The 26,127-nt window shown below is 40.2% G+C and overlaps 1 protein-coding gene across 4 annotated transcripts in view; it reads right to left on the bottom strand.

Annotated features, from left to right (window-relative positions):
- Nucleotides 1–26,127, bottom strand: part of DUS2 (dihydrouridine synthase 2) — a 50,686-nt gene that overhangs the window by 22,857 nt on the left and 1,702 nt on the right. Inside the window, exons 2-6 of one of the 4 annotated variants that reach the window (XM_077132819.1) lie at nucleotides 23,402–23,557; nucleotides 14,860–15,002; nucleotides 5,710–5,755; nucleotides 1,719–1,810; nucleotides 712–755 (exon numbers count right to left, since the gene is read on the bottom strand). In XM_077132819.1, coding sequence (XP_076988934.1) covers nucleotides 712–755; nucleotides 1,719–1,810; nucleotides 5,710–5,755; nucleotides 14,860–15,002; nucleotides 23,402–23,543 — 467 coding nt within the window. In that variant the 5' untranslated portion in view covers nucleotides 23,544–23,557. Of the gene's footprint in view, nucleotides 1–711; nucleotides 756–1,718; nucleotides 1,811–5,709; nucleotides 5,756–8,025; nucleotides 8,154–14,859; nucleotides 15,003–23,401; nucleotides 23,558–26,127 lie in introns of those variants that run through there. The other 3 variants (XM_077132820.1, XM_077132822.1, XM_077132821.1) reach the window with 3 other exon arrangements.

The following is a 26,127-nucleotide window of genomic DNA, read 5'->3' as shown; positions in this document are numbered from 1 at the left end:
AAAGTTGGCCTACTCTGACAATTCTGATGTATAAAGCTACCTCCCCTCAGCCTGTGATAGGTACACAGCTGTGATCAGCTGTGGTCAGCAGCAATTACTGTCTGAGTTCTCTCTCCCCTTACTGTAATTGACAACAACAGCTAACACTTTGTAAGCACTAACTATGTGCCTCACACTGCAAAGAGACATTTACATGCATTTACTCACTTAGTCTTTCCACAATGCCAAAGATAGGTAGTATTATTGGTCTCATCTTATAGATGAAGAAACTAAGCTCTCAGCAATGTTAGGTAACTTGCCCGAAGTCACATAGTCAGCAAGTAGCAAAGCTAGATTTCAAACCCAGCTCTAACTCTAAAACCCGTCTCCTTAGCCACGTATACTACCTTGCCTTAATTTAGGAAGCAATAACTCTAAACTACACTGCATGAGATTTCAAACCTCAGGACTCCATAGTTATGAGAGTCCTTGAAAAGGGAGCCTCACGATTAAACACCAAAAACACAGGCCCCCATAGTAAGGTTCCAGTACACATGAGTCCCATCTTAGCCCTCAGATGACACAGAAAAAAGAGCCAGACACTCTTAACCAAAGAGAGAAGATGATGAGCTGGAAAGCAGAAGGGTGAGTCACCTCCAAAGTTACTAGTGACATTAAGGCCTCACAGCACACAGGAGAGGCAAAGGCAGTCCCAAAGAGGGAAGAACTTACACAAGCCTGGCCACAGCAAGGGCTCGCTCTGCGTCTGAAGTCCCCTAGGAACATAAGAGGCTGCATCAACCACCACCCTGACATAGGTACACATGTACAGACAAACATACATATATGTAAGCCATGCACACACATACATACACAGGTCAGCAAACGGAGTCAGCTGGCATTCTCTTAAATGGCAGCCCACTGTACTAGTGTACTACCAGAGGGAAAAAGTGGACCCTGATGGGCTAAAAACTGTTACAAGTGCTATGATTACTTATATAACGTTCTTCCATCATTTTATAATGAATTTACAATACAGAAAAGTTGAAAGAATTTTATAATGAACATTCAAATACCTACCACCTAGATTCTATGATTAACATTTTTTTCCCATTTACTTTCTTATTTATAATTCTAGGGAATCCACATAAATTGTAATACGGGTATCAGAATAATATAAGGACAAACAACAATAATTTGAAATGTCTGCAAATAAGTTAATATGATTAACATTTTGCTATATTTGCTTCACCTCATGTCTACCCATTGTTACCAAATTTTTTTAAACTTGAACATCATTCGGGAGCTACTTTGAAAAACACCAAGAAATGCCCAAGCAGAAGGTCAGGCAAAGATAGAGAGAAGAAGGAGATAAAGTCATCACAACTCTAACATAAATCCTCACTTCTCGTAGGGAAACCTAATTCCTGTTTACAGGAAACATAAACCAACTGCACAGAAACAAAGACCATGCTACAAATAACCAATGCTAGGGATTTAAAAAAGAAACAGATAAATACATTCCTATAATTAGGTAAATTAAATTTGAGACTGGAGGCATGTAGTAAACTGCTATAGCTTGATTCCCATAAACTACCTCCAGTCACTCAACAGCAGGTCTTTGAAAAACATTCAAAGCAGAGTCCTTAGGAAGATGCCAGTGTGCAATATGGCCCAGTCATAGGAAAACCTGGGGGATAGGTGTACAAAGGAGGGCACTCAACATTGGAATCTCTTACCATCTGGAAGACGACCTTGCCCTGTTCTCTCTCACAAGTGCGAAAGACTACTCGGTCATCAGGGGCGATAAAGTCCACTGTGCTGAGCACCTCTACGAGAAAACACAAACATACATGCCACCCAACTATGAACCAAGTCCAACCCGGCCCCATTCCTGGAAGAAAACACAGCAAAAATATCACTTTGATAGGGAGAAAGGGGTCCTAGAGGTACAACATTCTTAGAGAAAGTAGTGTGCACATGGGATGCTTCTGAGATGCTGATCATGGTCTATTTCCTGCTGTGAGTGATGATTACAGGGTTTGTTCCTTTACCTGTATTTGTCAGGTTTGTTTTTAAATTTTCTTTCTTAGAGAAACTGTAGATTTACAAAACAAACATGCATAAAATACAGGAGTCCCCTATGCCACCCCACCAATACCGTGCATTGCTGTGGAACATTTGTTACAAATGATGATAGCACATTTTTATAATTATACTATTAATTAAACTCCATCAAAAAAATCCATCATTTAACTTAGGGCTCACAGTTTGTGTAGTATAGTTACATGGATTTTCTTAAAATTTTTATTTTATTATCATATTATATACAATCTAACATTTCCCCTTTTAATCATATTCAGGTATATATTTCAATGCTATTAGTCGCATTCACAGTGCTATGCTACCATTACCATCCATCCATTACAAAAACATTTCCATCATTCCAAACAGGAACGCTGTACATTTGAAGCCTTAACTTCCCATTGCCTATCCCCTCAACATCCCTGATAACCTACAGTTTAGATTCTGACTCTATGAGTTTGCTTATTGCAATTGTTTCAAATCAGGGAAATCATACAATTTTTCTCCTTTTGTTGTCTGGCTTATTTCACTCAACATGATATCTTCAAGTTAATCCATATTGTCACATGTATCAGGACTTCATTCCTTTTTACGGCTGAATAATATTTCATTGTATGCATATACCACATTTTATTTATCCATTCATCCTTTGATAGACACTGGGTTGCCTTCATGTTTTTACAACTGTGAATAATGCCACTATGAATATTAATGTGCAAATATCTGTTGGAGTCCCCGCTTTGAATTCTTTTGGGTATATACCAAATAGTGGGATTTCCAGATCATATAGTAGTTCTATGTTTAGCTTTCTGAGGAACTGCCAAACTGTCTTCCAGAGCAGCTGCACAATCTTACACTGCCATCAGCAATGAATGAGTATTCCTGAGGAAGTACTGTGTCTTTAAATCTCCAGTCTCTACTACTCTGTACAGGAAGGGTTGAAATGATGGCTATCATTGCCTTTCTCCAGGGTGGGTTAAACAATAGCTGCCCTCAGAGCCAGGAGTAAGCATCCAAATTCACTAATCAAAAGCCTTGATCAGTGATTGGCCCTGCCACCCTTGTTCTTTAGGAAGAGGATATTTATGTTCTCTTCTGCCACCAGCCACTAACCAGGGACTGGACCCCAAGGCGGCCTGCCACAAGAGTGGAGGATGGACACCAGTAGCCGCAGCCCGAAGAAAGCAATTTATTGTTCTTTACCATAGATTATCAGCCTTTTCCTCCTGCTCTTGCTCTATGGTGATTTTCTGCAGAGTTTCAAAATAGTTGTTTCAGATAGTTTCTGTCTAATAGTTGTTTTGGTAGAAGAACTGAGTCCTAGCACGCTCTAATCCCCCATTTTTCCAGGAATTTTCCTCTTGAGTATTGCATTTTTGCGATTTATACACTTCTTCTTTATAATTATTACAATTCACAACTTTAAAAACATTGGGGGAAAGTGTGCATATGTTACACCTTGTCTATGTCACCGATTTTACCTCAATTTTCTTGGAAGATGTACCCTGAAGCTCAGAGTGACGTCTTAATTACTTACCATGTAGTCAGGTACCATAAGCAGAGATTTACTATATTATCTCACTTGCTCCTCATAATCATACTCTATAATAAATACTATTATTAGCACTCAAAGATGAATACTACATGAAAGTAACTGACATAGCAGATGAAGAAAATGCCTACCTCAAGGGCTGTTTTGAGAATTAAATGAGATTTTTTTAACATTTCTTATTGAGAATATATCATATATACACAAAAAACATAAATTTTGAAGTACATTATAACAAGTAGTGACAAAGCAGATTTCAGAGTCAGGTAAAGGTTACAGTTCCACAATTTCAGGTTTTTCCTTCTAGCTGTTCTAAGATACTGGAGACTAAAAGAAATATCAACACAATGATTCAGCCGTCAGAGTCATTTGTTAAATCCTATCTTCTCTGTTAAAACTCCGCCTTCTCCTTTGATCCTTCTCCAAATGTTTAGGGTATTTGGGCTATCCCCATTGTAATTTTTCATGTTGGAAAGGGGTATCAACTATATGGAATTGGGGGATGGAACTAGTTCATGTTCTTGGAGAGGTTGGCCCCTCTGGGTTTCAGGTCTTAACTGGCCTAGGAACCATCTGGAGGTTGTAGTAGGTTTCTGGAAAGTAATATCAGTGTATGAAACTTTTGTAGAATCTCAGATAGAGCCCTAGGTGTTCTTTAGGGTTGACAGGAGTGATGTTGGTTTTGGCAAATCATGGTGGTTAGCAATATGTAGCTGAAGCTTGCATAGAGTAGCCTCCATAATAGCTGCTCGACTCTATTTAAACTCTCTTAGCCGCTACTATTTTATTTTCTTACATTTCTTTTCCCCCTTTTGGTAAGGAAGGTGTTGCCAATCCCATGGTGCCAGGAGAGGCTCATCCCCAGGAGTCATGTTCCACATTCCCAGGAAGATTTCTACCTCTAGATGTCATGTTCCACATAGAGGGTAGGTTAATGATTTTCCTTGCAGAGTGGGGCACAGAGAGAGAAAAAGGCCACATCTGAGCAACAAAAGAGGTTTTCTGGAAGTAACTCTTAGGCATAACTATAGGTAGGGTTAGCTTCTCCACTACAGAAATAAGCTTCACTTATGTATGTAACAGAGACGCTTAGCCTACCTATAGGAATGCCTAAGAGTTACTTCTGGAGGACCTCTTATGTTGCTCAGATGTAGTTTCACTCTCTCTAAGCCCGACTCTACAAGTGAAAATCACTGCCCTACCCACTACGTGGGACATGACATCCAGAAGTGAAAGTCTCCCTGGCAGCATGCGAGACGCCTCCCAGAAATGAGCCTAGTCCTGGCACCAGGGGGTCAACAATGCCATCCTGACCAAAAGGGCGGAAAGAAGTGTAACAAATAAGGTATCAGTGACTCACAGAGTTCAAATAGAGTTGAGAAGCTTCTCTGGAGATCATTCTTACGTAAGCTACAGTTAGACATTGCTACCTACCGTATCTTGCCAAAACCCAACCAAAACCATTTCAGCCAATCCTTAAGAACACCTAGGGTGATATGTAAGATTCTACAAAGGTTCCATGCACTAGTGTAACTTTCTAGAAACCTACAACCTCTAATAAAAGCAGAATCAGCATCATCAATAAAGTATAAACAAAAACACAATCCAACACTACCACTTCCATTTGCACAACGCTTTAGGTGTGAAAGTATTTACATGTACTTTATCTTATTTGATCCTCACTCCTAACCTATCATTTAAGTAAAGCAGGGATTATGATTTTCATTTTACAGATAAAGAAACTGAAGCAGAGAGGGGTCATGTGATTTGCCCAAAGTCACATGGCTAATGAGTGGTAAAGCTAGAACCAGTATGGAGCCATGCTGACTCCAAGATTCCTAGTCTCTCCTATACTATGAACCAAGGTGATTTCCATGCCAACAAGCCTATGGATGCAAGGCATTCTAAGCCTGCTTCCCATCTGGCTTTTTATCATGATCTGTCGAGAGTAGTGACTGCTCTGAAGGGAGCATGTGATCCCTAAAACCACATGGTACAGACAAGGAGAGCCCTGTCACTCCCAGGCAGGGGCAGTGGCAGTGTGGCTTTGGCCCAGCTGGCCATACACACACTCCTGAGGCCAGAGCTGCACTCACCATTAACAACTCTCTTGCACTGAAGCATCTTCAGGTCGATCAGCTCCTGGGGAAGAATCAGAGGGCACTTGTCAGTCGCAGGTATATAGGCCCCTGGAATGGGAGGGGTGGGGGCGAACCTTCACTGCACAGTTAATGGGGACCTCTTGGCCTGTTATCCCATTACTAACAGCAATTCACATTTTGGGGGACATATAGCACGTCCTCCTCACCTTAGCACAGACAGCAGGGTCCTGTGTGAGCTACCCTCAATCAGCTGTTCTTCCGAGAGATGGAAATGCTTAGGGCCTGGAAGGCGTGAGCACTCAAGGAGCCAGATAGAAGATAATGGCTCAAGGAATGAACACCTGGACACTTCACTCACCTATTAATCTCAACTCAAGCCCACCCCCTCAAGGATCCTCCAACCTCACCTCTAGGTAAAGGGCAGAAGGACAGGCAGTGAAGGGTTCCCAGGAAATGCCCAAGGACAAAACTGGAACCAATAAAGACAAACTTTTTGGGGGGGCGGGGGGGGGGGGGGCAGATGGCAGGCTCCAGGAATCAAACCCTGCTCTCCCACATGGCAGGAAAGAACTTTGCCACTGAGCCACCATTGTACTACCCAATAAAGAAAATCTTTAAGAGAAGCACATGGAAGAAATGGCTAAAACTCCAATCCCACATAGATAACAATGTGGGGAAATGAAAGTTCCTCTTTTCTGGAGATAGCTAAACAGATTCTGGAAAGAAAGGAGAAAGGGATTTCTTCAAAATCAGCACAATAAAAATTAAGGGAAACCTCATGTCACCTGAAGGACTGAAATTCTGTAATTCCTAGTGGGAGAAAAGACTGTCCTCTGTTGTGGTCAGTGATGGTTTCAGCAGATCTTTTCAGCATGGAAGACAAATTAGAAGAGCCAGGAACCTGGTCCACTGCCCAGAAACTCATGCCCAGGGATTCTTGGGTCCAGAAGGAGAAAGGAAGAACCTCTCACCCCAGGTGCATGTTCCTATACTGACTCCCTATGAGCCTCAGCAAGCCACAACCCCAACCATATGAGCAGAATGGCCCTTGTTTGCTCTCATGAGGGCATCTAGGGCTAAAGTAGCCAAGGGTGCCCCCATGACATTCACAGGACTCCCCACAGCACACCCACCCTTAGGGTTAATACACGCTTAGGTGCTTTTCAGTGACTACTATCTCCAATTCATACTTAGGTCATCGAGCATCTGAGGCTTTCTGGGCCTGACCAAACAAATAATCACCACCAAGTAGTTTGGACACCTGACTGGCATCCAAGCCCCAAGAATCACTGTGGCATCCAAAAGGATGGGATCAACAGAGAACACCTGCAACTAATGACCCTGGTTGCAAGGGCAGACAAGAAGGCAAGCAGACAACTGGGTCAGCCTGTGTATATAAGAAGTTCAGCAACCAGACTGAATTTCAGCTGGGTCATGAGCAGAGTGAAGCAAGGCAAGTCCTGTTTCGGGTCCCATGCCTCATGTTCTCTTTGGAATTCCCAAGCCCTCTTGCCAATTCTACCTTTATAGTCCTTACCACTGTTTCTTTGCATGCTAGTCATAGTAGCACCTATTGTACCTTCACCATTAGAGAATGTGCTTTGAGGATCATTGCCACATAGTCTGAGCCTCAGGAGGAAGAGTTAAGGCAAAAATGGCCCTCGAAATGTTTTGTTTTATTCTCTGATTCTATATACCAAAAAAGCCCTTAGACCATGGACAGTTTTTAAGTCATTTCTGAATCATTAGCATCTAGATGTTATAAATTTTCACTAAACATCTGCTAAAGCCTGGTTCAAGACCAGTTTACACAGCAAATATTCAACTGCTTGTCAAGTGGATAAATTAATTTCAACTGTCACTAATAAAATCACAAGTATACCTGCTAATCCACACATCCCCAATTCTAATGTTTATCAATGTTATTCATACCAGTTAGTTCTATGAGTATAGTGTTTTTACTGTATTTCTTTAATGAACACATTGCTTTTCCACATGGTAGAGTTTATAGTCTGTGCTTCTTCTGCACAGTAATTTGCCTTTTATACATATATAAGTTGTGCAGAAGATAAAAATCTATTCTTAGACAAATTGGATATTGAGCTTTTTGCTGTCTCAATTGCCACAAATATTTTTCCTATAACATTATTGTTCTCGTTTGCTAGCTGCTGGAATGCAATATACCAGAAACGGAATGGCTTTTAAAAAGGGGAATTTAATAAGTTGCTAGTTTATAGTTCTAAGGCCAAGAAAATGTCCCGATTACAAGTCTATAGAAATATCCAATCAAAGGCATCCAGGGAAAGATACCTTGGTTCAAGAAGGCCGATGAAGTTCAGGGTTTCTCTCTCAAGTGGAAAGGCACATGGTAAACACGGTCAGGGTTCCTCTCTCATCTGGAAGGGCACATGGCAAGCACGACGTCATCTGCTAGCTTCTTCTCCTGGTTTCCTGTTTCATGAAGCTCCCTGGGAGGCATGTTTCTTCTTCATCTCCAAAAGTCACTGACTGGTGGACTCTGCTTCTCGTGACTATGTCATTCTGCTCTGCCCTCTCTGAATCTCTTTCATTCTCCAAAATGTTTCCTCTTTTATAGGACTCCAGAAACTTATTAAGATCCACCCAAATGGGTGGAGACATGTTGTCACCTAATCCAGCTTAACAACCACTCTTAATTAAATCACATCTCCAGAGAGATGATCAGTTTCAAACATACAGTATTGAATAGGGATTATTCTGCCTTTGTGAAATGGGATTTTGATTAAAATATGGCTTTTTTAGGGGACATACATCCTTTCAAACCAGCACAATTAGCATCATTTCCACAATTTTTGTCACATAGAATATTTTATTCTATAGAAGATACTATCCCTAACAATGCCCTCTAGTTCCTAAATAAATCTTCATTACATAGTTAAAGAATATGATTTTAATTGGTCCTTTTTCTTCTTTTTAAAGTTCATCTAGCTTTTTAATTTCTCTGAAAATTAAGGTGATTTACTGGTCACTTTTTTTCCATATGGCTGTCCAATGTTCTGAACAGCATTTTATTGCAAAGTACTCTACTTTTGGGTAATTCTTCCTCTGCCATGTGTTAAATTCCTATATCTGAAATGTGTTCTGCTACCTTCACCTTCTCCCATTCCACTTGGCTTGCTTTCTCTGTCTCAGTTGATCATAACAGTTTATTGCCAGTGTCGCTCAATGCCATCTCGCCACACCTCTGACATATCCAGGTAGACTTTTTTAGTCTCCAGTTTGGTTAAGGGATCTTTGGTATGTTCCTTGTTTTCAGAAACACAAACACACTCAGATTGAAAACTTGTACAATTCTCCCTCAAAAAAAGACCATCCCAAAATTAATTACCCTTTCTTTTTCTTATTAACTGCCCATGTCTGCCAACACTTCAATCCTTCATTAGAAATCACTTTCTAAATGCAAATTACAAATAAGTGACTCAAGAGAAACCTGACAATGATGAGCAGAACCCAAAGACCTGAAGCCCAATACCACTGACATAAAAGGGAGAGCAGGATGAAGGAGAATCAGAAGCAACGATCAAACTTGCCAGAAAGTAGAAAAATGGATAAGTTCAGACCATAGCCAACTGCATAAAGTATAAGAGACAAATGAATAAAGCAATAATTACAAATCGGTATTGATGGGCACACAAAGTATAATGATTACATTATATGACAATGATAATACAAAGGAGGGTAAGAGAACGAAGTTGTTTAGGATCAAAAGTTTTTTGCATGTTATTGAAATTAAATTGGTATTAATCCAAACTAGACTGTTATAAATTAGGATAGTAATTATAATCCCAGCAAGAAAATAATTTAAAAATACACAGAAAAGGAAATGACAAGGAAGTAAAAGGGTACACTAGAAGTTATCTACTTAATACAAAAGAAAGAAACTTAAAATGTATATAAATAGAAGTCTCAATAAATTTTTTAAAATTACAATCATACAAAATATGTTATCTGACCATAATGGGATGAAATTCAAAATAAATAACAGAAGGAAATTTGGAAAATTTATCAATATGTAGAAATTCCTAAGTAACCAATGGGTCAGAGAAGAAATCACAAGGGAAATTATGAAATGAGATGAATGAAATGAAAACATAGCATACAAAAATGGCAGCAAAAACAGTGCTTAGAGAAAAATTTATAGCTGTAAATGTTTTTTTTTTCTTTTTTCTTTTTCTTTTTTTTTCACATGGGCAGGCACCGGGAAGTGTAAATGCTTTTTAAGAAGAAAGATAATCAAACCAATAACCAACTCCCCCAATTTAAAATATTGAAAAAAAGAACAAACTAAACCCAAAACAAGCAGAAGGAAACACACAATAAAGATTAATTTGAAAATAAATGAAATAGAAAATTTAAAAACATAAGAGAAAATCAACAAAACCAGAAGTTGGTTCCTTAAAAAGAGCAACAAAATTGACAATCCACTAGCTAGACTTACCAAGAAAAAGAGAGAAAAATCAAAATAAAGAATGAAAGAGGACAGCGGGCCACAGTAGCTCAGCAGGCAGAGTTCTCATCTGCCATGCTAGAGACCCGCGTCTGATTTCCGGTGCCTGCCCATGCCAAAAAAAAGAATGAAAGAAGGGACATTATTATCAACTTTACAGAACTGGAAAGGATTATAAAGGGATACTATGAGCAACTATGCCAACAAATAAGATAACCTAGACGAAAAAGACAAATTCCTAGAAACACACAAACGACCAAAAACTGGCTCAAGAAGAAATCTGAATAAACCTATGGAAACTAAAGAAATTTAATTAGTTGTACAGGAGAATGATCTTATTTTTAGGAAATATCAATGAGGTGTTTGGGGGTGAGGCATCATGGAGTATGTGACTTATTCTCAAATGGCTAAGGAAAAAATAGAGTGAACAAATTATAAAACAAATCAAGCAAAATATTGACAGTAGGTCAAACTGAGTAAAGCGTGTATATAAATGAGTATTCTCTGTACAAATCCTACAACTTTTCTATAAAATTGAAATTATTTCCAAAAAGAGTTTTTAAAAAAGCAACCATTCAGTTAATTTTAGCCTTTTAAGAACATTGCCCTCTCCCTTGATGCTGCTTATTAAAAGGTGTACAAGTCTACTAGGTAGGTGTCCCCTCATAGCCAGGGCCACTGGACGGCCCATTGTTCTTATGTATTAGAAATAAAAATGCCTCTGAGGCAGTCCTGGAAAATTCCTGTCAATAAAGCAGACCCTAGTGGAGAATCAGGATTGCCATCCTTCAACTTTTGTTAGGTTGGCTCATCTTTTCGTCACCTCCTGGGGCTGAGGGCCTCACAGAGGTTTTAAGAAGGTACCTGCATGTCTGGCATGTCCTAGGTCCTACACCAGGTCCTGTGAGACAAGTGGGATAGTTTACTATCTAATCCCAGAGATGGGCCACCACATGGGAAGCAGACAAGATTACCCAGGCAGCTTGTAAGGTACTGCAATGTGGGCCAGGCCACTTCTCCACGCAGAGTGATGCTGGATCCACCAGGGGGCACCAGGTACCACAACGTACAATGCCAAGTACTCAGGACCCAGTCCCTGCCAGCTACCTGTCCAAGAGCTTGCCTGCCTGCCCCTGTCCAACTCTGCTCTGCACAGATGTTAGGCCTGGATGGAGGGCCTAAGGTCTCCTTGGGCTGAGGTCCCTTTGTAAGCCACACAGACTCTTTGCGACTGGCTCTGGTGGTGACATTCACAAGGAAAACCAAGCTTTGCCCAATCATAAGTGCTATATCTGAGTTATCACAAATGCCCATAACTTCCAAAGTGCTTGAAAACATCCCTAAGAATTTCCAAAGAAGTGGCTGATGGAGAGACTTGAACTGGCAGCACTGCTCCACTGCCCAGCTTCCACGACTCCATCAGCACAAACTGATTCTCTAAGGACTATAAACAGAGTGGCCATCTAGAACAGGCATTGTGCTATAACGGAATCACTCACTTTCCTATGGTGTTTTACTCCATATGCTTCCCAGTGAACACAACCCCCCAGAAAAATGTTGCCTGCACAGGAAAAGTGAAGGCCAAGGGAGGTCAATTTTATCAGCCACCAGAATCTTCCCCCAGAATAGGTTTGAACCTTGGTGAGCTGATGTTTCTACAGGCCTAGCAGGGGCAAAACTAAATTTGAAAATAAAGGGCTAGCACTCGGTGAAGCATTTCTTACCTTTACTAAAGGCAAAGGGCTGAGGGGGGAGGGGACATAGTAGATCATCAAGAGTAGGCAAATAATCGATGGAAAAGGTATATGAAGCATAGTTGGAGAGAAAAGAGATACCATTTACCCTGAGCCTTGAGGTGATCATGGGGAAGGTGCAGCTGGACAGAGATGGAGAGATGTATTTGAGGTGGGGTAGCAAGGAAGAAGCAGGGGGCTTCACCCTCGAGTCTTAGTCGTCTTGCAGGACCCTGTCAGTACACATGGAATAAATGGATGAGGGACTAGTACGTCCCTCCCAGTTATTGTCATGGTGGGGGTGTGGGTTGGGGGTTGGGGGTGTTTGTAGAAGGGGTAACCACAGAAAAGATAAGTAATCACAGATGAAGTTCTCTGAAATTTGACCTTTTTGGTCCCTAATCCTCAGGCTCAGAGTCAATGATTTCTCACCACCCCTTCCCCCAATCCCCTTTCAAACCCAGGAGATTTTTCTGGAGGGCATGGAAAGTGTTGGCCAGGAAAGGCAGTACCTAACCCCTGGATGACCACCTAGGGCCCTGAGTGCTGGCTCAAAGGGTGAGTGACCAAATAAATAATGCTCAGTGTGCTACCCACACTCCCCAGGGACTGGACTCTGGCTCCTCCCTGGCCTAGGCATGTTCTAGCAGCCTGAAAGGCTCATGGCAGCACACTAAGACTCTTGCTCACATTTCTTGGACCTCCTCTTCTCCACTTGGATAAACCACTTGGGAGTCAGGTCTTGAACCTCTGTGATCCTAAACTCTGGAACCTCCCTTTCTGACCCCCACCCTGTACCTCTGCACAACATATACTCTCCCCTTCCCACCCAGTACATTAGATTCCTCTGCCAGCACACTAGATGTCTCTGCCTCTGTCCGCTACAGGTACTGACATGCTAATCCCCAGTCATGGGCACACCCTCTGCCAGGCTTCTCCCTTTCTTTCCGTAACATTGCAAACCAGCATCACCAGGTAAACCTGGCTGCTGAACAAACCTCCCAGTCATCCTTCTTGCCCATAGGACTGGACCAAAACTTCTTCGCTTTCTTCAAGTCCGTACCTCACTCTTGCCATACTCATGTTCTATAGAATCCTAGTCCCCTACATCTTATAAAACAAGTCTCTCAGGCATGAAAATCCTCAGCTTTCTTCCCTTCTATCATCATCATTCTTACTTTCTTGCCCCATCTCAAAGGAAGGCAAGTACCAGCCACCTCAGCAAGAATCCTATCCCCTCCTAGACCTGGATTTGCTATCGACTCTGCCCCCCTGCCACCTCCAAATCTTCAGGCCTCTCCTCATTGCCTTTTCGTCTTATCCTAGAAACATGCTTTCTTCACTTCAAGCTATCTATCTGTACTTCTCTTCCTCTCTTAACCTCTTAAATTCTGGAAAGGGTAGTTAGCAACCCTAGCTCTACTTTCTCATTTGATGTTCACACTTCAATCCATTAACTCCACAAGTATTTACACTGTGGCATAGTTGCCCTATGTTTCAAAAACAAAACAAGATAAAGCAAAACAAAGACCTGAACTCCTCTTGAAAACTCTCAGCAATCTGTATCTGGCTACACTGAGCCACCCTCATAGGCCACCCTCATGGCACAATTCCCTTTAAAAGGGGCATGTACTTTCCAATTTCCCACAATTTTCACTTTCTATTATCTCCCTGACAGAATGTGTTTCATCCTTTATGATCTGTTTGGTTCCCGTGGAAATTAAATTTTGTGATTACAGTTTATAAATTCCTTGGGACTAAGGATCAAGCCTATCTTATTTACTAGTATTAGTCTTTTTGCAATTTGTTTTCTCTACATCATCTTAATAGTTGAGACCTCATTTTTGCCTTCCCTTACTACTCACTTTAGTTTGCCAATTTTTCTCCCTCTTTTATCTTTTCTATCATTGATTTCTATTCCCTCCACATTTCATGCACAAGGGGATATTTCCCCAAGGTACCTCCTAATCCTTCCCTACTCTCTATACTAGAGGCTTCTTAAAAATTATCATTAAACTTTTTTATTTTGAGAACATTGTGGACTCACATATGGTTACAAGAATGTGAGAGAGATTCTACACATCCTTTACCCAATTTTCCCCAAAGGTAGCATCTGACAAAACTACAATCAATCTCACAACCAGGATACCGACCTTGATGAAGTCAAGATACAGAACAGTTCCATCATTCCAAGGATCCCCAGTGTTGTCCTTTTATAGCTACACTCACCTCTCCATCCTATCTCCACCACAGTGGCTTTTAAACTTAGCAGTCTGGAAATATCAGAAGCACTTGGGTAGCTTTTTCTTAAAAAACTTCTCAAACCCACTAGGGGGATATATGAGAAATGGGGACTAGGGGATCTCCCCAGATAATTCTGATACATGCCCAATTGAGAGCCACTATTCATACTCCCTCACTCTCCAATATCAGCTACTCCAGTAATTCTATTTTCCCTAGGAAGTGCCTTGAAAGCCTGGGTCTGAAACCCTAATATTCTCCAAAGAAATCAACAAGTATTCTACTGGCCAACTAGCTACCACCACCAGAAAATCCTATGGCTACCTAAACCAAATTCAGCCAGCTGAGTTTGATTCTGGTTCTTTTCCTTTTCCTCCTGATCCCTGAGTTCATTCATTCACAAATTGAACGTATAATGACCCCTACAGGGGACCATGGTATACACCATACTCATCCATTTACCTGGTCCAGGGTGCCCCACGATGCCTCCATTTTGCCCAGGCTCCTGGCCCTTCACAGGGCTCCTAGAAATCATGCATATTTATCTCCTCCTGCCTTCAGTCAGTGAAGTGAGTTTCCATTCTGCCTCTACCACACTGCCCTCCAACTCCGGACCACTCCCACACACAAATAGGGGAACTGCACTTGTGCAAAAGCACTCCAGGAAAATCAGGAGTTTCTTACCTCACAGTAAACAATGTCCGCTCCATAATCCAGGGCCAGCAGCCGCATTGGAAGAGTCCCTACCCGTACCATAGGGGCTAAGATAAGTTTGTTGTGGTAGCACAAAGAGAAGCTGTTCATAATCATTATTCCTTTGTTAAAGCCTGAAGAAGAGGAAAACAGAAATTCAAATGAAGAAAATAACTTCCACTAACCAGGATAGGCTTTCCTGCTTCCTTTCTTTTTTTTTTTCCAAATGTAACTTTATTGAGATATATTCATATGCCATACAACCCATCCAAAATATACAATCAATATCATTACATGATCAATCTTAGAACATCTGCATTACTCCAGAAAAAATAAAAGAAAACCCCAAACATCCCATATCCCGGCCACTTTATGAACCCCTATAAAAGTTAAGCATTTTGTTCAACTTAAAAGACATACAATAAAGGTAAGTCAATTAAGACAATGCAGTACCGTTAGAGACAGATATATAGATCAGTGGAACAAAACAAAACATCAAGAAGTAGATCCATACAAACATGGGTAACTGACCTTTTTTTTAGTATATAGCTATACAATTATTATCAAAGATCAGAGCTACTGGAACACACCTCAACAATTTCAGGTATCTCCTTATAGCTATTCTAATACTATATAGAAACTAAAAAGAAACACCTATATAATGAGTCAGTAGCCATAATCATTTGTTAAATCCAAATTTCTCCATTACACCTCCTCCCTCTCATTTAATCATTATCTCAATCTTCAGGGATATCTAGGCAATTACCATTTTAACTCCTTCATGCTGGAAAGGGGTATAGACCTTATGAGGAAGAGCTAAGAAACCAGTTGATATTTTTGGAGAGACTGGTAGCTCTGGGTTTCGGGGCTTATCTGGCATAGGAAAAACCTTGAAGCCTTAGTTTCTGAAAAAATAAACTTACTAGGTAAAACACTTATAGAGTCTTGGATAGAGCCCAGGATATTGTTTCAGGTTTTCAGGAATACTGTTGGCTGGGGCTTGGCATACTGTGGCAACTTGCAATTTCTGGCTGAAGTCTGCATAAGAATAACCTCCAGAATTACCTCTTGACTCTACTTGAAATCTCTTAGCCACTGATACCTTATTTCGTTCCATTTGTTTTCCCCCTTTTGGTCAAGAAGGCATTCTCAATTCCACGATGCCAAGGCCAGGCTCATCCCTGGGAGTCATGTCCCACAATGCCAGGGAGACTTACACACCTGGGAGTCATGTCCCACATAGCAGGGAGGGTGGTGATTTGCAGAGCTGGCTTAAAGAGAGATGCCACATCTGAGCCACAAAAGAGGTTCTGTGGGGGTGACTCTTAGGCATAATTATAAAGTAGGCTTAGCTTCGCCATTGCAATGAGAGATTTCACAAGATCAAGCCTCAAGATCAAGGGCTTGGCTTATTAAATTGTGAGTCCCTAACACTTGAGAAAATATCAGGAATTCCTAATATTTCCTGCCCAAAATAATCTGGAATGTATCAGAGTATTACCTTAACCTGTACAAATTAACAAGATATCATCCCCTACCCTAGATTCCATGTGATTAGGTTGTTTAGATAAACTGACTAGACAGGTTAAATTAGATAGTATACTACAGCTCCTGCTTCCTTTAAATATATATTGTTTGTTTTCCTTTTCTCTGATCACAAAAATAATGCATGTTCAAGAATACTTCAAAGATATGATTCTTCTACACAGAGTGTTTAAGTCCAGGGTACAGGGGGGAAACTGCTATCGCAAGCTACGAGCTATGTTCAAAAGGAAATGATCAGTACTACCACAGCAACAGCAAAGGTAAATAATGGGGGGAGGGACAAGAGTTAAGAGGAGGTTTAGATTTCCTATTTGGCGAGGGTGTGCTTATTGGTTTGCTTTCTCTTGAGAACAATGAAATAATCTAAAATTGAGAATGTTGATGGACTATGGACTTTGGGCCCTATACCTGATGCCCAATGAATGCAGGTGGCTGAAGGATGGACTGACGGAGAAGTAAATTGGTGAAAGATGGTGTATACTTATGAATGAAGGTTGTGCTGCTAGAAAAAGGAACAGAGTCGTGAGGCATGCAACTATGTGAATGAACATGTGGGACATCTGATGAAACAAAATGAGCCAGAAACAAAAGAACAAGAATGGTATGGTCACCTTTAGAAAATGCTTATAAGAAAACAGGGGCCTATGAGCCCCCAGTCTTGGGGTTTGTTCATATGAAACTTAACCCCACAAAGGATAGCTCAAGTCTACTTAAAATTTAGGCCTAAGAGTCACCCCCAAGAGAGCCTCTTTTGTTGCTCAGATGTGGCCTCTCTCTCCAGCCAACATGATGAGCAGTCTCACCACCCTCCCCCTCTCTGCGTGGGACATGACTCCCAGGGGTGTGGACCTTCCTGGCAATGTGGGACAGAAATCCTGGAATGAGCTGAGACTCAGCATCAAGGGACTGAGAAAAACCCTAGAATGAGCTGAGAATTAACATCAAGGGATTGAGAGAACCTTCTCGACCAAAGGGGGAAGAGTGAAATGAGACTAAGTATCAACGGCTGAGAGATTCCAAACAGAGCTGAGAGGTTATCCTGAAGGTTATTCTTATGCATTAAGTAGATATCACCTTGTTGTTCAAGATGTAGTAGAGAGGCTGGAGGGAACTGCCTGAAAATGTAGAGCTGTGTTCCAGTAGCCATGTTTCTTGATGATGACCGAACAATGATATAGCTTTCACAATGTGACTCTGTGATTGTGAAAACCTTGTGTCTGATGCTCCGTTTATCTACCGTATCAACAGACGAGTAGAACACATGGAATAAAAATAAATACTAGGGGGAACAAATGTTAAAATAAATTTAGTTTGAAATGCTAGTGATAAATGAAAGCGAGGGGTAAAGGGTATGGTATGTATAATCTTTTTTTTCTGTTATCATTTTATTTCTTTTTCTAAATCGATGCAAATGTTCTAAGAAATGATGAATATGCAACTATGTGATGATATTAAGAATTACTGATTGTATATGTAGAATGGAATGATATGTTAATATTTTTGTTTGTTTGTTGTTAATTTTTTTAATTAATTAAAAAAAAAAGTATTGGCAAAGTCCCCTGAGGGATGGGAGAACGAATATAGAACTATTAAACCTTACCATCAGGGAATCCCCTGATATTATGTCAAACTTTAGGGATACCCAAATCAATATGCCATGCCCTCGATGATGAAGCTTACTCTTGTGAAGCTTAAGTAGGTAGCGGAGAAGCTTAGACTACATATAGACATGCCTAAGAGTTACTTCTGGAGGACCTCTTTTGTTGTTCAGATGTGGCCTCAGTTTCTCTAAACCCAAATTTGCAAGTGAAATCACTACCCTCTCTACTACATGGGACATGACTTTTGGGGGTGAAAGTCTCCCTAGCGATGTGGGAGATGACTCCCAGGGATGAATCCAGACCTGCACCATGGGATCAATAATTCCATCCTGACGAAAAGGGGGAAAAGAAGTGTAATTAATAAAGTGTTAGTGGCAGAGAGAGTTCAAATAGAGTCAAGGGGCTACTCTGGAGGTTGATCTTTTGCAAGCTTCAGTTAGACCTTGGTACCTATCATAACCTGCCAACTCCCAACCAGGACCATTCCAGCTAATCCTAAAGAACACCTAGAGCAATATATAAGATTCCACAAGGGTTCTATGCACTAGAGTAACATTCCAGAAACCTACAATCTCCAGATAGGTCCCTGGTCCAGATAAGTCCTGAAACCTAAAGGGCCCAGCTCCTCCAGAACATCAGGTAGTTCCATCTCCCTACCGCATATTAGTGACAGACCCTTCCAGTATCAAAAATTTAGAACTGCTATAGTCAAAACACCCCTAAAGAAAGGAACCGAAAGATCGTAGGTGACAGTAGAGTTATATAGAAAAGACAGGATTTAACAAATGAATATGAATGCTGAATCATTAAATTGCTATCTCTTTTAGTTTCCAGTATTTTAGAGTAGCTAGAAGTAAAAACCTAAAACTGTGGAACTGTAACCTATGTCAAACTCTGAAATATGTTCCACAACTAACTGTGGTGCTGTGCTTTGAAATTTATAGCTTTTCTGTATATCTGTTATTTTTCACAAAAAAAAGAAGGAAAAAAAGTCGGTTGTGATGATAAAAAAGTGTTTTAAGCCCTCCAGCCTCCTACATTCTGGAGCAGCTAAAAGGAAAAATAAAAGAGGATCATATGGTAGCCGGTAACAAACTCTGGGATCTGTCCTATAACTACATGTTGAAGAGTATTTTGAAAACTATTGCTTTTTTATTTCTTTGCTTTACATATGTGCTATAATATACAATAAAAAAGTTAAAAATCAAAAGAAAAATAATAATACACGTTCATTCATTCGACTCCAACAGATATTTATTAAGTGCTTAATCCAGGCCAGTTATTGTTCTAGTCTCTAGGGATACATTAGAGAACAAAACAGACAAAACTCGTCGCTCATTTTAGTGGGAGAACACAAATCAAAAGCAACAAACTGCATAGTTTGTTGGCAAGTTGGTAGAGCTGAAGAATAAAGATCAAGGAGAAGGGAGACTGAAAATGCTGGGAACGGACTGCAATTTTAAATAGAGTAGTTGAGGTAGGCCTTATTGAGAAGTTGACATCTGAGCAAAAATTTCAAGGAGATTGAGGAGTTAGCCAAATTGGTATCTGGTGAAAGAGTGTACAGCAGAGGAAACAGCCCCAAGACAGGAACTTGCCTGGTGTGTTAAAGGAACGACAAGGTGGCTAACTTGGCTGGAGCAGAAAGAGGAGAAAAGAGAGTAACAGAAGACACATGATACAATAGCAGTAAGAAGACAGAGGGAAGTGGTTAGATAATGTCTAGGATATTTTAAAAACTTTATTTACACCCATGAAATAGGAGCCAGTAAAGGGCTTAAGTACAGGACTGGCATTATCTGACACATGTTTTCATATGATAACTTTGCCTGCTGTATTAGGAGCAGATTGTTAGAGGGTAAGGGTAGTTGCAGAAAGACCAGTTAGAAGGCAATTTAATAATCAATATGAGAGGTGATGGTGGCATAGACCAGAAAGCTCGTAGCAGAGGTAGTGAGAAATGGTCCCATTCTAGAAATACTTTGAAAGTAGAGGCAAAAAAAGGGAAAACGAAGAACAGCAAAATCCTTTGATTCAGAGATAACTATTGTCAATATTATTTTATTTATTCTAACAAAATATGGTCACTCCTAAAAATTCACAAAGCTGGCACAGTGTGCTTTGCTCAGAGTTATGAATATTCACTCTCTCTACCTTTTTTTCACTCCTCAGCCCACTCCCGTCTGCCATTCTACCAAAATTGCTCTGATAAACATCACCAATTCCCTCAAAGTTGTTCATCTACTAGATACTTACCTCTCCTCATCCTCTTTCACTAATAACATATGACATGGTTGACCCTTTCCACTTCCTTGAATATGTCTCTTTCCTAGGCTTCCCTGACCCAGCACTCTCCTGGTTTTCCTCCCACCTCTCCAGCCCCTCCTTTTCAGCCTCCTTTGCTGGTTCCATCTTAGTCTTAGGTACTCTTCCTTTTTAATTCTAAAAATAGTTCCATCTCCCTACCCCATATTTGTAACAGACTCTTTCAATAGCAAAAAATTCAGAATTGCCATGGCCCAAACAACCCTAAAGGGAGTTATGGAAATATCAAAGGTGATGGTGGAGTTATACATAGAAGATAGGATTTAACAATGAATATAAATGCTGAATCATTAAACTTATATCTCTTTTAGTCTCCAGTATTTTAGAACAGCTAGAAGTAAAAACCTAAAATTCTGAAATTTTAACCCATGTCAAAGTCTGAAATATTTTTCTTAAATAATTGTGCTGCTGTGCTTTGAAAATTATTGCTTTTTTGTATAATGTTATTTTTCACACAAAAAAAGTATTTAAGTCCTCTAGCCTCCTATATTCAGAGCAGCTAGAAAATATGAGAGGATCATATGGTAGTCCATGACAAACTCTGGGATCTGTCCTGTAACCACTTGCTGAAGAGTGCTTTGAAAACTATTGTTTTTTTATTTCTTTGATTTGTATATATGTTATATTATATAATTTTTAAAGTTTAAAAAAGAAAAAAGGGGTTACCCCCCAGAGAACCTCTTTTGTTGCTCAGATGTGGCCTCTCTAAGTCAACTTGGCAGGTACAATCACTGCTCTGCCACCTACATGGTACTCCCAGGGGTGTAAATCTCCCTAGTAACGTGGGACAGAACTCCCAGGATGAGCTGGCACCTGACATCATGGGATTGAGAAAGACTTCTTGACCAAAGGGGGAAAAGAGAAATGAGACACAATAAAGTTTCAGTGGCTGAGAGATTTCAAATAGTCGAGACGTTATCCTGGAGGTTATTCTTATGCATCATATAGATATCCTTTTTTAATTTACGGTGTATTATAGTGGCTGGAGGGAAATACCTGAAACTGTTGAGCTGTGTTCCAGTAGACTTGATTCTTAAAGACAACTGTAATACGATATAGCTTTTACAATGTGACTGTGTGACTGTGAAAACCTTGTGTCTGATGCTCCTTTTACCTAGGATATGGACAGATGAGTAAAAAAATATGGATAATAAATAAATATATAATGGGGAGATAACGGGTAAAATAAATTGAATAGATTGAAATACTAGTGCGGTCAATAAGAGGGAGGGGTAAGTGGTATGGGATCTATAAGTTTTTTTCTTTTTTCTTTTTATTTCTTTTCCTGGAGTGATGCAAATGTTCTAAAAAGGATTGTGGTGATGAATATACTACTGTGTGATGATACTGTAAACCACTGATTGTACACCATGTATGGACTGTATGTATGTGAAGATTTCTCAAAAATATTCTTCAAAAAAGAAAATATACATATATAACTCTAGTGCCCCTGCTTTTCTCCATTGTCATTGCCAGAAATGTGGACCAAGCCACTCTAATCTCTTACCAGAACTCTAGCACAACCTCCTAAGTGTATGCTTGCCCCTTCTTATCTATTCTCCTCACAATTATCAGCACAGCATAGTAAATAGGCAACTCTGATACCACTCCTCATTTATACCCTTCAATGGTTTCCCATTAAGTTTAGGATCAATCCTAAACCCTTCCAATAACCCTTCAAAATCTATCCCTGCCACCTCACCTTGTACCTCTCTCCTCCGCACTCTCTTGGTTCTGGTCACCCTGGCTTTCCTTTAAAGTTTCCCCCACCAAGTTCTCTGCTATACTAGGGCCCGCCCACTTGCAGTTCTATCTAGAACACTCTCCCCAACTCACTCATGCACATCCATACTAAGCCCTCCTTGTCCTCCAGATCTCAGTCTGAATATTATCTTTTGGGAGATGCTTCCCTGAGCAGGCAATCTAACTTCAGGATGCATGTGCTCACAACAACCTGTGTTTCTCTACAGCTCAATTATAATCTGCGTGTTCACACTTATTGGTGTGGTTTCTTAATTAACTCCCAGCTCCTCTTCTAGGACAACAAGCTCCAGGAAGACAGGGAACATGGCTGCTTAATATAACTACAGGTCCTGTGGCACTGAGCCCATTAGCTGGCCTTTGGCAGCTACTTCATAAATTGTGACTGAATACTCCTCAGTGGTGACCAAGTGGATGCACTCTCATACAGTGCTTGGTCTGGGAACTCCCTGTAACAAGCTGCCAGAGGTGCCTAACACACCCTGCTTCCAAAGAGAAGCTAAGAAGTCCCTATCCCTTTTATAGTTACTGTCACAACCACTTACCACACCATAAGAGCACACATCCACATCACCATTTTAGACATGTATTCTCAAACAGTCTTGCATTCTCAGATAATCTATGCTGCTTCTTCTAAGGATTTAGTCTCCTCTGTTACATTTTGAGTAGCCCCAATTTCCTCGTCCAACAATAACTTTAACTTCAGTTGGGTGAATCCAATATCTCATTGATTAAAAGGCTTTCAGACTGGTGGACTTATACAGAGAAGGTAGGGTTTAACAAATGAGTATGACTGCTGAATCATCATATTGATATTTCTTTTAGTCTCCAGTATCTTAGAGCAGCTAGAACTAAAAACCCAAAATCGTAGAATTGTAACCCATCCTAAACTCTGAAATCTGTTCTACAACTAATTGTTGTGCTATGCTTTGAAACCTATTGCTTTTTTGCTTATATGTTACTTTCCACAAAAAAGTCAATTGTGATGATAAATACACAGCTATATGATGATATTGTGACGTACACTTTTGATGATTACATGGTATGTGAATATATAATATATATCAATAAAGAATATTTTTTAAAAGGCTTTCAGATTGAACATAACAGTTAGCAAATAAAAAAAACTACAGCAGTCACTCCCATGTCAATTTCCCCCAAAACTAAGACCTAGTTTAAACATCTTTAAAATACAAATTTAGAATTAAAATGAACGTCAGATCAGGATTAAATAGTTAGAGAATTATCCCATTTCTCAGTTTAAAAAGCATAAATGAGAGAAAATTAAAATGATATATTACTTTTGAAAGAGAAAGCAGCATTATAGGATATCATGGTTAAATTCCTGTGCTCTGGAATCAGACCAATACTTGAATTCCAGCTCTGCCCTTTGGGTAAATTAATTAGCCCAGTCCAGCCGTAGCTTCCCCTTATAGAAGACATGGCTCCAATAGAATCTACAAAAGAGGGATACTGTGGAGAGTAAATTTGATGATACAGGTAAAGTATTTAGCCTAACAGTTCACAAAATGTTTTTACAGTTGCATACTCTCACATCTATTGTTATACCAGCAAGCATCCATTAGCTCTTAGTTTCAAGGCACTGTGGAGATGCTGAAGATAAAAGAAATGGAAAGAACTAAGCACTTGACCTCAAGGAGCTTCTAGGCTCTGACACTCCCTTCATCTCTCCTCACTGAACCTTGGCAACACCCTCAAACCAGTCTCTCTGCTTCCAGGGTCATCTCTTCTAATCCATGCTCCTTCCAGCAGCCGGAAGGGTCTTTCCAAATACCAATCCTTAGAAGCCTTTCCCATTGCTAGTGCAATTCAGTCCACACCCCTTAGTATGGCAAATAAAGTCTGCCTTCCATGGAAACCTCATCTTTCATCATTTACCCTTTGCTCACATAATTCTCCCAAGGTAAGCTTTGGCTATTCTGAAGCATTTATAGTTCCCTAAAGTGGCCTACTTTCTCTGTTTGGATTATCTGAACAAGCTGCCCCTCCCTAGGAGCCACATCTCTATTCCTCCACCTGGTCGAAGCCCACTTACCTTTAACTCAGAACAGATATCATCTCTTCCAAGAAGCCTTTCCTGACCCCCATCTCCCAAACACAGGCTGTGGGCTCCTTTTCAGAGTTTAATCTGTACTGGTACAAAATATACTCTCGTAACAAGCTGTCAATCCTAGAACCTACGGACATACCAAACATTCAGGCCCTCACACAGAGTACACAACCTAGCATGAAGTAGAAGCTTGGTGTTTGTTGTAAAAAGAAATTAACAGGTCAAGTGGCAACAAGAGTTACAATGTGGTTCATACTTCAGCCACAGTACCAAACTACCTTTAAAGTGTCTTGCCATAGCTCAGTTTGGTTATACAGCAGATGAATTACTACCCCGTCCTTTATCTAACTTGCATGGAAACCATCACTTCAGCAAACAAGACTCAAGGAAGAAAGCAGCAAGAAATGAAGCTGGGGCCATATTCTAGATAGGTATCAGAAGATAATCTGTAGGCAATGGAAATCCACTGGTGGCTTTTGAGTCATGGGATGACACTGCCACGGTTGCGTTTCAGTAAAATCACTCAGGAGATGACGTACTGGAAGGTGAAAGGTAGGAAGGAAGTAGCGACTCAGGTTAGAAAGACAGTGAAAGGATCCAGGCATATAACGACAAGGGCTGAGACCAAGGTAATAGTAGTAGAATGTTGTGAAAGTGAATGGTCAGCATTTGCACAATAGTCCTGATGCAGGTAGGAAAATGGAGTAATAGTAAAGGAATAATAATAACCACTTTTTTTTCCCAATGCCTGACAATTTCCAAAGTCTTTCATTTATAATGGTGATTCTCAACTCTGGGAGCACATTATAATCATTCAGAGAGGTTCTTTACAATATCAATATCCAGGCCTCACACCAAACCAATTAAATTAGAATGTAAACTACATGGGGACAGGGATTTTGTCTGTTCTGCTCACACCATCTGTTTGAACAGTACCTGGCACATATGTGGTCCTCAGTAAATATTTTGTTGAATGAATGTTCGAATCTGTACTTGTACTGCTTACAATTTATTGAGTCTTGTTAGTAGTGTCTTGTGTTCTAGAATAGCCAGAAGGAAATACCTGAAGTTGTTGAACTATAATCCAGTAGCCCTGATCTTTAATAAGGATTGTATAACTATATTGGGAAAAAAAAGCCAGTTGCCCATGTTTGTATGGATTTACTTCTGGACATTTTGTTCGGTTATACTGACAACACTACACCATCTTGGTTAACCTGCCTCTGTTGTAGGTCTTAAAATTGGGTAGAATGGAATACCAATGGCCAACAAGAGGGAGGGGTAAGGTGTATGGGATATTTGAGTTTTCTCTTTTATTTTAATTTTTTTTCTGGAGTAAGGATTTTGTATCTCAATAAAATTACATTAAAAAAAATAAAAACTTATGGAGTATCCAGGCAATACGAGTTACCACAGTAGCCTTGGTGAAAAAAATACTAGTTAAGCCACTGCCCCAAGGAGCTCACAACTTTTTATACAATAAATAAACCTTTCCTACTTTTAAAGCATGACCATGAAACTTGTATATCAATAACAACTAGAGATTACCCAATGTCTGCTGTGGGTAGGAAGAAAAGAAAGGGGACATGGTGGTGTCTGATTAGCGACAGGAAAAAATTACGGATCATGGGCAATGACAGACTCAGACAAGCTCTAGTCCCTACAAGACTCAGAGGTAATCATATTGTAAAGGCTCAAGCATGATGAGAATGCAGACAAATGCTAGTTACTCTACCCCAAGTATTTGGACAAAATCCAAATGCAAATACATACTTATATATTATTCTTTTCTGATAATTCCTTCAATATAACCATTCTGACTTGGTGCAAAGCAATTCTGTGTCTTATATTTGAAAGACAGTGGCAGATGGAAATAGACGTAACCCATCAGGTCAAACATTCAAGGAGCTATTCAGCTAGGAACCCTGAACTCTTGGGAAAGAATCATAAAAGAAT

This window comes from Tamandua tetradactyla, chromosome 16 (genome assembly GCF_023851605.1).
Source record: "Tamandua tetradactyla isolate mTamTet1 chromosome 16, mTamTet1.pri, whole genome shotgun sequence".
NCBI lineage: Eukaryota > Metazoa > Chordata > Mammalia > Pilosa > Myrmecophagidae > Tamandua > Tamandua tetradactyla.
Note: the sequence above shows the minus strand (reverse complement) of the source record. Positions and strands in the feature narration are given on the sequence as shown.